Here is a 17764-nt window from a genome sequence, read left to right on the forward strand (position 1 = left end):
ACGGACTTTTTGGGATTCCCGTCCTCCCAGGCGGAAGGGGGGGGCTCGCAGGACTGGGGGAGGTGTTCACACCAACGGGCTCGGAGAGCACCGAGTTTTTAGGCTTCCAGTCGTCACCGACACATGGGGGGGGCCTGGGGAGGGGTGAAGGAGAGCTTGGGAGGGGGGTGGATGTGAGGGACAGGGGATATCGCGAAGTCCCTCCCCTCCTGAGTTCAAGCCCGTCCCCGAGCAAAGGGGAAAGCAGGGAGAGTTCCGATTCCAGTGGGGAAGCAGGAAGTCGTGTCCGAGGCTCAGGCAAGGTAGAGGAGCCAGGGTCCCAGGTGGGACAGGAAGGGGCAAGTAAGGGGGGAAGACCCATCCCCCCAACTCCAGAATTACGCAGGAAGAGGAGGGGCAAGAGGATGGGTCTGCCAAAGCTTTTGTGTTGGAGAAAGACGCGCCAAAAGCCATTAGGAGGTTCTGAAACCGACTGACAACATCGCTCCGTGTAAATAGCAATGACTTGAGCACTGTAAATACGCAGCACCAATAAAAGAATAAAATGCAGAGCTGCGTAGCGTCGTTACTCTGAAGTAGTCCACTCCGGCCACTGTGACAACATCCTTTTATATATTTGAACATGGCTATCATATCACCCCTTAACCTTCTCTTCTCCAGGCTAAACATGCCCAGCTCCCCAAGCCGTTCCTCATAAGGCATCGTTTCCAGGCCTTTGACCGTTTTGGTTGCCCTCCTCTGGACACGTTCCAGCTTGTCAATATCCTTCTTGAACTGTGGTGCCCAGAACTGAACACAGTACTCCAGGTGAGGTCTGACCAGAGCAGAATACAGTGGTACTATTACGTCCCTTGATCTAGGTGCTATACTCCTATTGATGCAGCCAGAATTGCATTGGCTTTCGTAGCTGCTACATCACACTGTTTGTGGTCTACCAAGACTCCTAGATCCTTTTCACATGTACTGCTTCTTAGAATTTTGAAGTCTCAGGCATAGCTCTAGTGGCTTTAGCCCAAACGTAGCAGAGTTTTCCTGCACAGCACAGAAGCTAGTTGAGGTGGCTAGACGCAGAATAACTATTTACAGGATTTATTAAAAGAAAAGAAAACCAGCAGAGTTTCTGCATACAAAGCAAAGCAAAATAAATCCTTACTCTCTCTCTCTCTCCAACCATACGCAGCACTCCTACTCCTAACACCCACAAGAAACAACTGTGCTAGCATTCCTAGATAACAGAGTTCAGTGCTGGTCATTAACCAATGAGAGAGTTGTTGCCAGACCAGGCAGACCTTGGCTTTCTGCCAAGAGTAAATTGACACTGCCTTAAGTTAACTGTGTGAAGCAAGAATCTGTAAGTTTCCCATGAGAACCAATTATCAGAAACCGAACACTGCTCTCTAGCCAGGTGTCACCCATCCTGTATTTGTGCCTTTCATTATTATTTTTTTGCCCAAGTGTAGTACTTTACACAACTTTGTGGGAAGTCGTGTGGGTTTACACACAGGGGCTGAACGAGCATCAGATCTGCCCACAGTGTCCGGATCAACTCATCCCTAGGAAGTGAAGTCTCTGCAGCCAGCCGGGCCAGGCCAGTTCATGGGAAACTCTGAACCCCCGCCCAACAGTCCGACTTACGCCATCTTCTTGTTGGCATCCGCAAGGCAGATGGTGCTGTCGTGGCTCACCCATGCCACGCGGCTGCCACTCCCAGAGAAGCAGATGCTGTGGACCCAGCCGCAGCTGCTGCCCGACTCAAACATGAGCTCTCCAAACGGCATCTTGGATCCCCAGGGGGTTGGCGAGGGCCGCTCCTCAACCTCTTTGATGTAAGCAGAGAAAATCCTACAGGGCAGGAGGGAGAGGAGAGGCGGGAGGGGAAAAACATGTTACTGGAGGGTCTATCTGTGGGTGGATACTGGACTTTCTTTCAGATCGCTCCCAGAGGGTCCGGTTGGGCCCTTATATGTCTAACATGCTTAGGACTAACACAGGAACACCACAAGGATGTGTGCTTAGTCCGCTCCTTTATACTCTTTATACCTATGATTGTGTCGCTGCCCACCCTAGAAATAGGGTTGTCAAATTTGCAGATGACACAACCATGATTGGGCTCATCTCTGAGAAGGAGGGTGAAACGGACTATAGAGATGAGGTGGAGCAGCTGACAGAGTGGTGCAGAGTTAGTAACTTGCTCATAAATACAAAGAAAACAAAGGAGCTTGTGGTGGACTTTAGGAGACAGAAGAATGAGGTCCAGCCACTTTTGATTGACGGAATTTGTGTGGAGAGGGTAACAACGTTTAGATTTCTAGGCATTGAGTTACAAGAGGATCTGTCCTAGAGTGTTAATACAAGGGGGCTTGTGAAGAAGGCGCAGCAGAGACTGTATTTTTTGAGACTTTTAAGGAAGAACCATCTTCCACAAAAGCTGCTGCTTGCCTTCTATCACTGTGCCATACAGAGCGTGCTCACGTACGGTTTATGTGTGTGGTACGGAAGCTGTACTTCTCAGGATAGAGCAGGGCTGTGCAGAATTATTAAAACAGCAGAGAGCATTATTGGCTGCTCACTCTCCACGTTAGAACAAATCTACACCACCAGGTGCCATAGAAAAGCACTAGACATATCAAGAGATCCAACGCACCCTGGTCACCATTTCTTTCAGCTCCTGCCATCGGGACGGAGATATAGAACTATGCAGGCAAGAATGAGCCGTCTGAGGAACAGTTTCTTCTCTAGAGCGATTTTGGCCTTAAATGGAAAGCCTGGACTTTGAAGTCATCTTATTTTACTTGGTATTTGTATTATATTTACTGTTTTTAATTAGGTTTTGTAATTTTGGGTTATGCGGAATGCTTTATCTGAGTGGATGTAGGAACCGAGTAATTTTGTTGTTCCCGCAAGGGGACAATGACAATAAAGATATCTTATCTTATCTTATCTTATCTATCAAAGCTAGAGAATGAGCAGATCCGGTCAAGGCGTGGAAGGGAGACTCTCCCCCCCCCCCGCCCCAAACACATCCTGAAGTCACACGTTGGATGTAATCCAGAATATGACCCTCACCTGCATTTGAAATCGCAGGATCCAGCCGCCAAGAGAACGTTGTTAGGGTGCCAGTCAAGGCTAAGGATTGTCGATCGAATGGGCTTCTTGATGTGTTTACAAACCCACCTAGGAGAGACGGCAAATATGAGGGACAATACAGGAATCATAGCATGCAAGCCTTTCTTATGGCCCAGACATCCCTAGCACTAGTAAATTAATCTAAAGGACTGACACACACAACCTCGCTCAATCAAAATTAATTAGACTTGCGGGCTCTAGAGATGGAGCCTTTTTCTCTGCGCTTGTGGAACTCTCTTCCTAAGGCATATGTACCTAGTGACTCATTGAATCAAGTTTTAAACGGGCCTTGAAACCCTTGCTGCTTCGATCTGCTTTTAGTTAAGATGCTAAAATGGGTTATTTCAATTGTGTAAATCTGTGGCTGTCTCCTGTTTTTGGAATAGTTGGTGATGCCTGTATGTAGAAGTGTTTTCAGAGGGCCTTTTCAGTTTGGGAACTGCAAAAGGGTGTCCTTATCGGTATTTTAAGACTTTTAATTTCTGTAATAAATGAAAGCCTATGCTTGCAAATCATTTGTATGGGTTACCCATAATTTATGTGTTGAAAGGATAAAGCATGCCAAAGCAGGAGGAGCAGAGAGGAAGCCCTGTGTTTGCTTAGCCTAAGCTACTAAGGATGGGGTTTTCTGAAAATAGTGATCTTGCCAGTATGACTTGCAAATATCTGCCAGTATTTTCCCCAGTTATCATCTCTCACCTTGATCTCAATGAGAAGCGGGCTGTTTTTCTACCAACTGTGCTGAAAACAATCCTTACCCGCGACAAGCGCTATTGCACATATAATATTTTGCGCATTAATATACATATTATATTATATATATGGGACGCAGGTGGCACTGTGGGCTAAACCACAGAGCCTAGGGCTTGCCAATCAGAAGGTCGGAGGTTCGAATCCCTGCAACGGGGTGAGCTCCCGTTGCTCAGTCCCAGCTACTGCCAACCTAGCAGTTTGAAAGCATGTCAAAGTGCAAGTAAATAAATAGGTACCACTACAGCGGGAAGGTAAATGGTGTTTCCGTGTGCTGCTCTGGTTCACCAGAAGCGGCTTTGTCATGCTGGCCACATGACCTGGAAGCTGTACGGCGGCTCCCTCGGCCAATAACGCGAGATGAGTGCCGCAACCCCAGAGTCGGTCACGACTGGACCTAATGGTCAGGGGTCCCTTTACCTTTATACATATATAATTATGCGCTTATACACCCCAAGTTGCCTAAAGTAACCAGCAGATATGTACAACATCCGATACATAATATCACATGTGAAGGTCATATATTTATATTTTTAAAAATCCATATAATTTTGCATATAATTAGTTGGGCTTTTGAAAAACAAAAATAAGTGAAGAAGCAGCTGAGGCTTTCAGCAGTTCACGTTCAATGCAGGAAATGGACCAACGCAGGCAAAGTTCGATTGGGTCAGAGCCACCAAATTCCCTGTATAAATCCATTTATAATGGATTGAGATTCCTGCCTTGCAGGGGAGCTTGGACTAGATTACCCTCCCTCCTAACTCTACAATTCTATGATTCTATTCTTCCTCCTCCTCCTCACCGAGACTCACCAGTCATTCTCCTGCTCAAAGTAGCAGATGGAGATGAGCCTCGAGCCGCTGCCGACCGCAAACTTGTTCTCTTTGGGAGACCACTTCACACAGCGAGCAGCGCGGTTGATCCGCAGAATGACCAGCGTCGGCTTCCACACATTGCCCTTCAGGGACCACACGTAAGCGTTGCGGTCTGTCCCGCAGGTCACTATGCGGTTGCTGTCAGGGGCCCAGTCAATGCCTGCAAAGGACACCATAGATCAGAGGACCAAAACTGGCAGGCCCCGATTGCAAGGGCTGCTGAATTTAATGGCGGATTCATCAACAAATAAACAATGTTTTGTTTTAAAAAAGGCAACGGCACAGTTAAGTAATATCAGGCATAATAGCCAGCCTGGTGTAGTGGTTAAGAGCGGTAGACTCGTAATCTGGGGAACCGGGTTCGCGCCTCCGCTCCTCCACATGCAGCTGCTGAGTGACCTTGGGCTAGTCACACTTCTTTGAAGTCTCTCAGCGCCACTCAGCTCATAGAGTGTTTGTTGTGGGGGAGGAAGGGAAAGGAGATTGTTAGCCGCTTTGAGACTCCTTCGGGTAGTGATAAAGCGGGATATCAAATCCAAACTCTTCTTCTTCTTCTTCCTTACAGGGGTTATGGCTCTTTAGAAAAGTTGCCTTTCGCACACCAGAAGAGGAATCGAAAGGTCCTCACCTGTCACCTGCCCGTTGTGCTCCTTCAGCTCATGGACTTTGCTCCACTTTGTCCCGTCTTTCTTGTAGATGTGAACTTCGTGGTTGTTGGGACAGATGGCAAGTTCTGCGGAACAGAAGGCGGGGAAGAGTTTGCGTATTTCGAGTTCTGCCAAGCTTTTGGAGGCTGGGGGCACTTTGGGGAGTTTTGGGGGTGTGCCCAGGACACCAGTCACAAATGGTCAGGAAGGACTTTTGCCCTGAGCTCTTAAGTCCCTTCCAGCCCTTCCAAGGTTATTTAGCTCCTAACGCTGCTACAAAACATGTGGTTTTGATTTGCAAATGGGCCATGACTTCAAGGGAGGCATCTGTTCACATGAACTAGCCCCGGGAAAAGGTAGAGAGTAACATTCTCACTTGGGTGCTCTACAACCTCTTCCCAAGTACCCGAGAGCCTCTTTTCTCTTGCCACCCCCCCTTCTCTGGGAAGGAGAGGCTGTGTACACACCACATGTTTAAAGCACATGGCTCCCCCCCCCAAGAATTGTGGGAACTGTCATCTGTTAAAGGTGCTGGGAATCGTGTCTCAGGAAAGGTTCAGCTTCGGTTCCCTGGAATCTCTAGGGGGAAGCCATGTGGTTTAAATATGCTTCAAAGTGTTGTTGTGTTTATATTCCTGGGGACAATCATGCAAATCACAGCAGTTCTTTCAAAACCCTACAGTTGGGGAGGAGGAAGTCCTGCTGGCCGCATTCCGCCAAGGCATTCTGCTGACCCACAAAACAATGGCTGTATTCTCTCTCTCCCCCACCCTCCCACATCTATTCATGCCATGGGCAATCACTCACATTCTCTTCTCTTGCAGTTGCTCCCAACCGAGGACTAGATTTGCTGCAAGAACCAGCAATCCAGGTAGTCCCCAGTTAGCAGATGTGTCCAGGGCAGCTGTCTTCCACCTCCGTCTGCTACGCAGGCTGAGACCCTATCTGCCCGCGGACTGTCTTGCCAGAGTGGTGCATGCTCTGGTTATCTCTCGCTTGGACTACTGCAATGCGCTCTACGTGGGGCTACCCTTGAAGGTGTCTCGGAAACTACAACTAATCCAGAATGCGGCAGCTAGACTGGTGACTGGGAGCGGCCGCCGAGACCACATAACACCTGTCCTGAAAGGCCTACATTGGTTCCCAGTACGTTTCCGAGCACAATTCAAAGTGTTGGTGCTGACCTTTAAAACAGCCTCAGCCCAGTATACCTGAAGGAGCGTCTCCACATCCCATCATTCAGCCCGGACACTGAGGTCCAGTACCAAGGGCCTTCTGGGGGTTCCCTCACTGCGAGAAGCTAAGTTACAGGGAACTAGGCAGAGGTAGTGGCGCCTGCCCTGTGGAACACCCTCCCATCAGATGTCAAGGAAATAAACAACTATCTGACTTTTAGAAGACATCTGAAGGCAGCCCTGTTTAGGGAAGCTTTTAATGTTCCATCGTGTTTTTAATATTCTGTTGGGAGCCACCCAGAGTGGCTGGGGAAACCCAGTCAGATGGGCAGGGTATAAATAATAAATTGTGGTTGCTGTTGTTGCTGTTGTTGTTGTTAGGAGGGTGTAGACCCCCTGGTTCTCCACCGGCTGTTGGGACCCTCAACAACCATCAGCCTCAACCAGCATGGTCAGCAATTAAAAGGATGTTTCTGGAAACAACTGGACATTTTGTTCTGACGGGCTTTTCCAGCTGGATGAATGGGTCTCTGCCATGGGTACCCGTTTTGTGTTGTTTTCAAAATATTTTTCCTGGTTTCAGTGCTTCTGGTTTTTTGCTATTTTTACAACGCGTTGCCTTGAGATGCTTGTGTGGAAAGCAATTACTAAAATCAAACCGTCATAATACAAAGGGAAAGGGCTTACGGGTTCTGTCCTTGTTCCAGGCATGACAGCTGATTGGCTCCAGCAGGAAACTCTGATAAGCCATGGCTTCTCAACCTGTACAGAAAAAAAACATTAATTTTTCTCAAGTAACGTATTTCAAAAAAGTCAAGGTTGGCTGCAAGCCTTGTGGCCCCTTACCTGGGACCAAACCCCTTTGAGCTCAAAAGGGCTTAATTCTGTATAAGTCCTTTTGAGCTCAAAGGTTATAACAGGTATAAGATTGCACTGTAAATGTATTTATTTCTTATCCTGCCCTTCCTCCAAGAACCTAAGGCAACATAAATGGTCTCCTCTCTATCATCCCTATTCTTGACCCCCCCCCCATCAACCCTGTGAGGTAGGTCTGCCTGTTTACCAGGAGGAATTTGGACCAAATTCCTGTTGAGTTTTCATGAAGATTTTAAAAAATAATAATTGCATTTTGCTGTATATATGTCAAGAACTGAATTTAAGAATGGAAAAATGAGAAATGTAAATTTTCTTTCATTCCTAGTGACAAGAGGACTTAAGTCCACTTTAATTGCACGGACCTAAATTTTCCACTACTGTATGTTCCTGAGTCCTTCCTGCTTAAATCCTGGCAGTCTGGTACCCTTCGTCTGACACCCAGCGGCCTTTGGCTCAGAACGACTATTGAAAGGGAACAAGGCGGTTCTGATAACCTTTCAAAACAGGAAGCTGGCTTGAAAGAAAGAACAAATTTGAAGGGGCTCCCTCGCCGTCAACTCATAACTTTCACCCAGCCAGTTCCCACAGCTTGACCAAGTCAGACTGGCCATTAGGGCAATCAAGGACAGCAATTCATTTCCTTTGGTGATTGTATTAAATAAGCCATCTTGGCAGGAGCAGCTACGGTTTAGCATCAGCCTTCCCTAACCTGCTGCTCTCCAGATGTTTTGGACTACAGCTTTCATCAGATGCAGCCCACCACGGGCAAGAGCAAGGGAGGTGGAAGGTTGTAGAATCACAGAATTGTAGAGTTGGAAGGGACCCCGAAGGTCATCCAATCCAACCCCCCTGCAACGCAGGACTCTCAGCAAAAGCATCCCTGGCGGATGGCCATCAACTCCTGCTTAAAAACCTCCAAGGAAGGAGAGTCCACCACCTCCCGAGGGAGACCATTCCACTGCTGAACAGCTCTTACTATCATAAAGTTCTTCCTGGTGTTTAGCCGGAATCTCCTTTCTTGTAACTTGAAGCCATGGGTTCGAGTCCTACCCTCCAGCCTTGTGGAAAGGCTGCCTCTTGCAGATTGCACCGTCAGCGCACTTGTATGCTTGTTTACTCAGAAGTAAACCCTCACCGTCTTCAGTGGGACTTACGGTCCAGTAGGATTACAGCCCGAGTCGTCCTGCTCAGAACGACTTCCGCACATGAGAATCGTTAGTGTGTGTGTATAATTAGAGAAGGAAGGCGGAAAGAGGAAACAGTTGCATCTTGACTAAGAGCAATTTGACAAACGCCATATAAGGCTAGAAACAGACCCGACAGGAAGAATCAAAAGTGGAATCCTAAGAGACAATTCTGTGGGTGGTGTAACACCAGGTCAGGTCTGGGCTTTTCGGCTGGGTTCTGTTTAGTCTTGCTTTGCTCTAGCAAGAGGTTCTCTGACTGTGGCCAGAGGAATGGCGTAAGCTCCAAGCAGGTAGTTCATGGAAAGGTTGTGGAAGACTCTAGGGTGGGACTCTTAAACCTCCTTCCTCAGCCTTCGTGGGAAGGGATGGGGGAGAATTTGCCTGCAGTTCATATTTATGGACAACCTTCACTAATTCACACTTTCCAAAACAACAGATGAAGTGAAACACCGCCCTTCCTTCAAAATCACACCTCTCCGAATTTTGCAATGCACATCCAAGTAACGTCTACAAAAACGCATACAGTTAATGCACATAATGGTGAACGTATCATACAAAAATGCATTGTATTAGGGGAAAATGCTTTGCAAAAATGCTAATTTCAGGGGGAGGAAATGGACTAAAATGCTGGTGAATTTTCATGAGCACTTTTTTAAAAAAAGAAGAAGAAAAACCACGGATATGGAAATGTGGAGAACTGAAGATTGGGAAAGCAAGAAACTGAAGTTGGCGTGTTCGCCTATCCCTGCTTGTGGATGTTTCAGGAAGTACAGGTCACTGTCGAGTGTGGCAAAAGTCAATGTGGCCAGACATGCACACTCCTACCCACCTTCCCTCTGGGCAAGCAAGAGGAATTTTCCCCGCAGTTCAATGACACATTCCAATCAGGTGAAATCACCAGAGGCCGCTTTTGGCAGAGCCAAGTGTGGTTGGTTTCTTTCGGTGTGCATGCACACGAAAGCTCATACCAATGACAAACTTAGTTGGTCTCTAAGGTGCTACTGGAAGAAATTTTTATTATTATTTTGTTTCGACTACACCAGACCAACACGGCTACCTACCTGTAACTGAACTCAGATGTGAGCTTTGTCATTCCACCTCCACCTGGGCTCAAGCTTGCGTGTTTGTAAATGAAGCAAACATTGCAAAGACACTTTAATAAATCGCCAGTGGAGTAAGAGTTTTGCATGAGTTTTTAAAGCTGATCGAGAATTCAAAGTTTCTTCTTCTTTTCTTTTTGTTTCTATGTTTTAAAAACGCTTAGCATTTGATGCTGACTTCTGTATATTGTTTATTTCTCAGTATTTCATAAAAATAGCTTTTTTAAAAAAAATAGTCTCAATTGCTCTCCTTCATTGATAGGAGACTCTGCCCTGTAAAACTGTGCCCAGAAGTCCTCCTCTACACAAAACGGTGACAAGGCCAGTAACCACTTCTTTACACAACTTTATACAGGCATGGTTTGTCTGTCTCCAGTGGGAATTATGACCAATATCTTCCAGGCAGTGAAGTAATCATAGCTGCCAGACAACAAAATGCATAGGGTACAAAATATGATGAAATCTCCACCCTACCCAATCCTGGAAACTTCTTTGTGTGTAGGCGGAGAGCAGATTTATAGGGAAGGATTCCAACTCCCATCAGCCTCAGCCTCAGCCACATCTAATAAACAGGAAAGGATTGTGGCTCAGTGGTAGAGCAGAACGTCTCTAGCAGAATGATCCACCTTCAGAGGAGTGTCCCCATCGTATCTCTGCATGAGTTGCTGGAGATTGCAATGGGCTAGGCCAGGGGTCAGCAACCTTTTTCAGCCGTGGGCCGGTCAACCGTCCCTCAGACCATGTGGTGGGCTGGACTATATTTTTTGGGGGAAATAAACTAATTCTTATGCCCCACAAATAACCCAGAGATGCATTTTAAATAAAAGGACATCCTACTCATGTAAAAACACACTGATTCCAAGACCGTCCAGGGGGCCAGATTGAGAAGGCAATTGGGCCGCATCCGGCCCGCAGACCTTTAGGTTTCCTACCCCTGGGCTAGGCTGAGTGTTAGTAGCTGTAGGGGTCAGGGAGCTGCAAGCTGGCGGAGTTTCCCCAGTGTGAGCGAAATCCCTGCTGGCTTGGATATGCAAAAAGCATGAGTTGCTGATCTCCTTCCAACCAGCCTCCACTGGGGGGGGGGCAAATAATTCTCTTACCTCCTTGGAGGTTTCTAAGCAGAGGTTGGATGGCCATCTACCATGGATGCTTTAGTTGAGATTATTGCATTGCGGGGGCGGGGGGGCTAGAACTAGATAATCCTCAGGGTCCCTTCCAACTCTACAATTCTATGATCATCTGGTTAATTAGACTGACAACATAATTGACTGCCCTCTTCTAGGAGACTCCCACTGGGTCTCTCCATGAGTCACAGTTCTGGTGGACCCATCTCCCTCCAGTTGAGAGAGAAATACCCAGATCAATAACTAACTCACAAATATATATATGCAGGCTTATCTGAAGGCAGGAACTTTCTCCCCTTTTTGGTTTAATAGAGCACTGCCAATTTTAATGCTGAAAAAAACAGCATACCTCACCTATCGGAAATTTGTGCAACCACAGGTCTTCTCTGGAAGCAGAAACCAGTTGAGCCAGAGCGCCCCCTAGAGGGAAAAATGTCTCCTGTAGCCTTTTTTTTTCCCGAAGCACGAAAAGTAATCACTTTTTGCCTTTTTTTAAAATTCCAGCATACATGCTATTTTTAGCCACATCTGTGCTTGTGATAGAGTCGAGTCAGCGTCTAGCTTTCTGCTACAGAGCTTGTTCACTGCAAAAGCACTCAAATGCGTTGGCACCGAGAACAGAACTTGCACATGGGCCCCCATGCCATGCATTTCCCCATAACTAATTTTTAAAAGAAAGCATGAAAAAAGCTATGCTGGCCACACATTCCAAGTGAAGATGAGCTGGTTGTACATCAGGATAGATATAAGTGAATAGTTAGGCCTAGGGTAGCCAAGTGCTGCCTTGTATAATGTTGGCCTCCAACTCCCCATCTTTCCTAGCCAGCATGGTGAATAGCCTTAATCTCCATTAGGCTGTGTACACACTAGATACTTTTAAAGCATGTTCGAAATGCATTCCTTCCTGCAAAGAATTCTGGGCACTGTAGTTTACTCCACAGTTACAATTCCGAGCAACTCCTTAGCAAACTACAGAGCCCAGAATTCTCTGAAGGAAAGAATGTCTTTTGAATATGCCTTTAAAGTTATAGCACGCACCCAGCAAGCAACACCAAATATTAAAACAAAAGAATCTCGTGGCATCTTAAAGGTTTGCCATAGCCATTAGACCTACCAAAATTAATGGACACGCCTCATTCATTTCAACAGGTCTACTCTGAGTAGGGCTTAGCTGGGTACAACCCTAACTCTTTTTCTACGGGTGGGGGGGATACTTCTGTAGACTTAAATCAACTGCAATACATGAATTACATGACACTTGATGGCTTTGATGACGTGGGCCTCTGCCGCCGCTAATGTTTTGTCTTTAAAGTGCCACATAGCTTTCTGCTGAGCTACTGCTTCCTTTTTATTTTTTAAACCCACAGTGCTGAACACACACTTAAAAAAGCACATTGAGGAAGTGGGCCAGCCACAGCTGAAACATATCAGTCCTTGCTTAGAAATTTAATAATGCCTCTCAGAGAGAAACTGAGCCTGACTCCTAATCCAAATTCAAAGCAACCTTAAACAGGATTGTTTTAAAACACAGGAAGCTAACTGATCCTAAATCAGACCATTGTTCCCTCCAATAATAATAATAATAATAATTTATTTATACCCCGCCCACCTGGCTGCGTTTCCCCAGTATCTGGGTTTTTGTTTTTTTAAGTATCTGGGTTTTCCCAGGTTTCCTAGTACAGTATTGTCTGCACTGACTGGCAGCAGCTCTCCAGGAGTAATACAGGAAATATTTTCTCAGCCCCACCTGGAGATGATGGGGAAGGAGAAGGAACTTTCTACGTGCAAAGCAGATGCTCTTCTCCAGATTTTTTGTAGGGAATAGACGCAAAACGTCAAAAGGCATCCAACACACACACACACACACTCCTCGCACTACAAGTCTTGCTCGTGGGCATTCACAAGACTTTTGTTTTTTCAGAGGGAGAGAGACTAAAGTAAAAAAGTGAGGAGCAGGCTAATTTCTCCCCGCAAACGAGAGCAGCATTTTGCCTCATATCTCAGGTTCTGAAAATTTGCTAGAAACTAACTTCTTTTAAAAAAAACCGAAAACTGGAAATGGGGAGATTGGTAGGGGGAGCGCAATTGCTTCCTTCCTCTTTGCTGCGCGAAAAGAAGCTTTGATTTCAGGAAGAAGCAAAGGGGGGGGGGAGTTTAATAAAAAGTTCTCCCGCTAGGGCGCAGCTCGCCTCTCCCTCCGAGGGGCGCGGCTGGGGACCTTGGAGTGGAAGAGTTTTCTTACAGTTACAGGTAGGTAGCCGTGTTGGTCTGACGTAGTCAAAACAAAATAAAATTCCTTCCAGTTTTACCTTAGAAACCAACTAAGTTTGTCATAGGTATGAGCTTTCGTGTGCATGTACATCTGAAGAAGTGTGCATGCACACGAAAGCTCATACCTATGACAAGTTTTCTTACAGATTCGTCCTTAGAACATTTTGCCCTTGCTTTATATTTTGACTTCTGTCGTTTCTGCGAGGCATCTGCTTTTGAAAACTGAAGTCAGCCAAAAATAAAAATAAAAAAACTGAGGCGGGGAGAGGCTGGAAGGAGTTTGCCTCGCCTGGGGCGCAAAGCAGCCTCGCCTGGAGCGCAAAAATATCCTGGCAGCAGTAGCTCCAGTGGCGCCGAGAAAAGGGAAGCGGGGCCGGGACGGCCTGGAGCCCCGCCAGAAGCAGCGGCAGCTCCCTCCGTCGAAGAAGAGCGTCTTGCGGGCATCTTGAGGGAGCCACTTACCTCGACGGCACCCGAAGGCGAACAGGGCGCAAAGCAGCCTCGCCTCTCCTGGCTCCGGGAAAAGGAGGCCCCGGCCGGCCGGCAGCTCAGGTTCACGGACTCTGAGCCGTCGACGTGAACCGGCAGCAGCCGCGCTTTTTTCTCTCCTCCTCCTCCTCTGCTCTCTCCGACTTCCCCTTTTCTCCTCCGCTCGAGAGGGAAGGGGGGGGGGTGAGAAAATGTGGCCGCCACTTCCTTGAGTGGGTGTGGGGGCCCTGCGGAGAGCGAAGAAAGAGGAGGGAGAGAGAGAGAGAAATGTGCCTTTTCCCTTCCAGAGACGCTGGGGGAGAAAAAGCCCGCAGGCTCACGCTTTTCGAAAAATAAATCCCAAGTTTTGCCTGAGAGCGAGGGAAAGGGGGAGAGCATGGCTTGGGCTTGGCGTTCTCTTCCTTTAAGCTCTCTGCTGAGTCCACATGCCTACAGCTGAAAGCACACGGTTTCCACCAGAGAATTACCAGCATTTGGAGTTTAATGGGTGCTGGGAATTGTAGCTCAGCGCAGGAGGCAAACTAGAGTTCCCGGGATTTGTTGGGCCAGGGGGTGGGGTGGAGAGAGGTTTGCATTTTTTTTTATTGATCTCTTACAATTGATGTGCCGCTTGACCGTAGAAAACCTCAAAGCAGATTACAAATAAATACGGTAAATAAATACAAAGCCGTAAAATGATCACTGCAATCAATAATTGCATAACGCAGAAAGTTAAAACTGCAATAGAATAGCGCAAAATGAATTGAAACATTTGGGTAAAGGGACCCCTGACCGTTAGGTCTAGCCGTGACCGACTCTGGGGTTGCAGCGCTCATCTCGCATTATTGGCCAAGGGAGCCGTCGTACAGCTTCCGGGTCATGTGGCCAACCTGAAAAAGCCACTTCTGACGAACCAGAGCAGCACACGGAAACCATTTACCTTCCCGCTGTAGCGGTACCTATTTATCTACTTGCACTTTGACGTGCTTTCAAACTGAAGGGACGCAGGTGGCGCTGTGGGTTAAACCACAGAGCCTAGGGCTTGCCGATCAGAAGGTTGGCAGTTCGAATCCCTGCAATGGTGTGAGCTCCCGTTGCTCGGTCCCAGCTCCTGCCAACCAAACATCTGGGTAGACTTGTCTAAATAAGAACGTCTTCCGCAGGCACTGAAAGTATGTGCTTTAAATATGCAATGTACTGTGTACATTCTGCGTACTTTAAATGTGCCCATTTACTCTGCCCTCCTACCCACTGATTTGGGAAGTGGTGTACACATGGCTCAGATATCTAGCCTGCTTCTTCCTAAGGGAATACTGTGCCTGGTTTCTCCGCAAAACCAGGTTCAATCCAAACTGAGAAAAAGGATAACCTTGCTGCAGTTAATTATTATTTTTTACTTTGCTGCATTGTACACAGCCTAAGGCTGCATATGCACCAGAGAGCTAAAGCACACACACCCTCCCCCCAAAGAATACCGAGAACTATAGTTTACCCCTCACGGCGCTGCAGATCCCAGCACCTGTAAACTAGAGTCCCCTTTCAATGTTCGGTAATGTACACAACCTAAACATCATAAAGAAATTGGCTGGCTGCTTACACATTGCTATGGCAGCCAGGAGGGTATTGGTTATTTGGTGGGAGAGGAAAGCGATGGGGAATCTATGGCCCAAGATTTCCCATGAAACTGGGTTGTAGGTCCCCAAATTAAGTTGGCCTCAGATGTGAATCACACTCGCTCTGGAATCTGCTCCCTACAGCAATCACTCCATGTTTTTAATAAGGCCAGTCCTGCCCAGATTCCCCAAACAAGTTTTATTTCAGGTGATGTTCTGCGTAGCTGCAACCCAACAGCACCAACTAGGCTTACACAACACTTACACCCCCCCCCTGAAAAGGAGACACAATTTTGTACAAAATGGGCATGTGCTAATTAATAGATGTATGAATGCAAATTTAGAAACAATTGGTATACTCTGAATGGGGGAAATAATTGCAGCCCATTGCAGACTGGATAAGCCCTTCAAACAGAAAGGTGGGGAATGTTAGGTCTGGGGGCCAAATGGGGGCTCCCTAGACACCTCTAGTGTTTGGGAGGTACCCCAGAACACCCTGTTCATTGACCCTGCCTCACACCCTCCTTGAGTATATATGCCCAGCTGGAATGTATCCTTTAATTATGACCAGAAACTAGCTGTCTGTGCACCCACCTTTGCCTCAGGCCCCACCCACCACTGGCACGTTGCCCAGAAGGAAGTGCAGTTTCCATGCTGAGAAAGATTCCCACTTCTGGAAGACACCATCAAAAAGAGAGTTGTATGCACACACCACTTTAGATAGAATCTTATAGGAATGTAGAGTTGGAGAAGACCACAGGGGTCACCTAGCCCAGACCTTTTGCTACCACCATTGGCTCATGCTAAACTGGTGGTCCCCTAAGATCCCTAGGTCCTTTTCACATGTAGTACTGGCAAGCCAGGTTGCCCCCCAACCCCAACCCCAATCTTATATTTGTGCAGCTGGTTCTTCCTGCCTAAGTGCAGTGCATTTGTCCCTATGGAAATTCATTTTGTTAGGGCCCCGTTCTGTTTAAGGTCATCTTGAAGTTCTGTCCTCTGCACCCTGAGTGACCCCTCCCAGCTTGGTGTCCCCTGCAAATTTGACAAGGATCCCCTCCAATTCCTTCACCCAAGCCATTTAAAAAGACAACTGAACCACAGAATGTTTTGTGATCAAAACGACAAATGGGGCAACCCCCCCTGGCCCTCCAAGACAATGCTCCCCTCCTCCGCCACCACAAACATTTTCTCTGATGCTTAATCACACAAATTGCATTTCTCCCTGCAGTTTTACCCAAGGCTTCAGTCCCTATAACCACCATTTACCAGCCAGGAAGTCCAATTCATGCAACACAGTATGGTCTTCCTTCCAGCTGAAAGAAATCACACAGGAAGGCCAAGCTACTTAAAGCATTAATTTGAAAGAAAGCTCTCAGCTACCAACAGAAGTTACATTCCTCGTACTGTTTCATGAGAACTCACCTCCCCGTAAACTAGCAAAATAAACGCCTACAGTCTTCTCTGCAAGGCAATTTCTCTCTCCACCCTTCCAGCTGCTGCTGTTCACTTCCTCCTTTGAGTTGGCCAATAGGGAGGAGCTGCCCACCTCCTCCCCCCCACCACAAACTACCACTCCCTAGTCCACAGTTAAAACCATTGAACAAGCGGAAACTGCTGCAGTTGCTAAACTTTGATGCAGCTCTAGGCTATGTGACAAGCACACAATTTGGAGCCTCACGAAAAACTGCAGGGATCTTAGGCAATTAGTAGTGTTGTAGTAATTCCCCCAATGGAAAAAAAGCTTAAAGGGCACCCAAAACAATTGAGGGCATGGAACGACTTTGCTATGTTGAATTGTACAGGATTTAAGACATTTTCATCATGAGAAAAGAAAAGTAAGAAGACAGAGTAGAAGTTTATAAAATTATGCATAGAATTGTAGGGTTGGAGAAGACCCCAAGCGTCCCCTAGTCCAGGCATCCCCAAACTTCGGCCCTCCAGATGTTTTGGACTACAATTCCCATCATCCCTCACTACTGGTCCTCTTAGCTAGGGATCATGGGAGTTGTAGGCCAAAACATCTGGAGGGCCGCAGTTTGGGGATGCCTGCTCTAGTCCAACCCCCGGCAATGCAGGAATCTCAACTTTAGCATCCATGATAGATGGCTATCCAACCTCTGCTTAAAAACCTCCAAGGAAGGGGAGCCCACCACCTCCTGAGGGGGTCCATTCCAATGTTGAACAGCTCTTGCCATCATAAAGTTCTTCCTGATGATTAGTCGAAATCTTTTCTGTAACTTGAAGCCATTGGTTCAAGTCCCACCCTCCACAACAGGAGAAAACAAGCTTGCTCCATCTCCCGTGTGACCAGCCCTCGAAATATCTGAAAACGGCTATTGTATCTCCTCTCAGTCTTCCCTTTTCCAGGCTAAACATGCCCAACTCCCTCATCCGTTCCTCCTAAGACTTGGTTTCCAGACCCTTGATCATCTGGGTTGCCCTCCTCTGCACACATTCCAGCTTGTCAATATCCTTCTTAAAAATTGTGGCAACCTGAACTGGACACAGTACTCAAGGTGTGATCTGCTCCAGGCAGAATAATGTGGTAC

General features: G+C 47.1%; 1 protein-coding gene across 4 annotated transcripts in view; it reads right to left on the bottom strand.

Annotated features, from left to right (window-relative positions):
• The window catches only part of ARPC1B (actin related protein 2/3 complex subunit 1B), a 31904-nt gene extending 15153 nt beyond the window's left edge, over nt 1–16751 (bottom strand). The window contains exons 1-6 of one of the 4 annotated variants that reach the window (XM_060282565.1): nt 16638–16751; nt 7261–7335; nt 5380–5484; nt 4689–4911; nt 3067–3174; nt 1636–1842 (exon numbers count right to left, since the gene is read on the bottom strand). In XM_060282565.1, the coding sequence (XP_060138548.1) occupies nt 1636–1842; nt 3067–3174; nt 4689–4911; nt 5380–5484; nt 7261–7324 (707 nt within the window). In that variant the 5' untranslated portion in view covers nt 7325–7335; nt 16638–16751. Of the gene's footprint in view, nt 1–1635; nt 1843–3066; nt 3175–4688; nt 4912–5379; nt 5485–7260; nt 7336–8425; nt 9448–9697; nt 10140–13593; nt 13852–16637 lie in introns of those variants that run through there. The other 3 variants (XM_060282564.1, XM_060282567.1, XM_060282566.1) reach the window with 3 other exon arrangements.
• Between the last annotated feature and the right edge of the window lie 1013 nt (nt 16752–17764).

The sequence above is a fragment of the Zootoca vivipara genome, chromosome 14 (genome assembly GCF_963506605.1).
Source record: "Zootoca vivipara chromosome 14, rZooViv1.1, whole genome shotgun sequence".
Taxonomy (NCBI): Eukaryota; Metazoa; Chordata; class Lepidosauria; order Squamata; family Lacertidae; genus Zootoca; species Zootoca vivipara.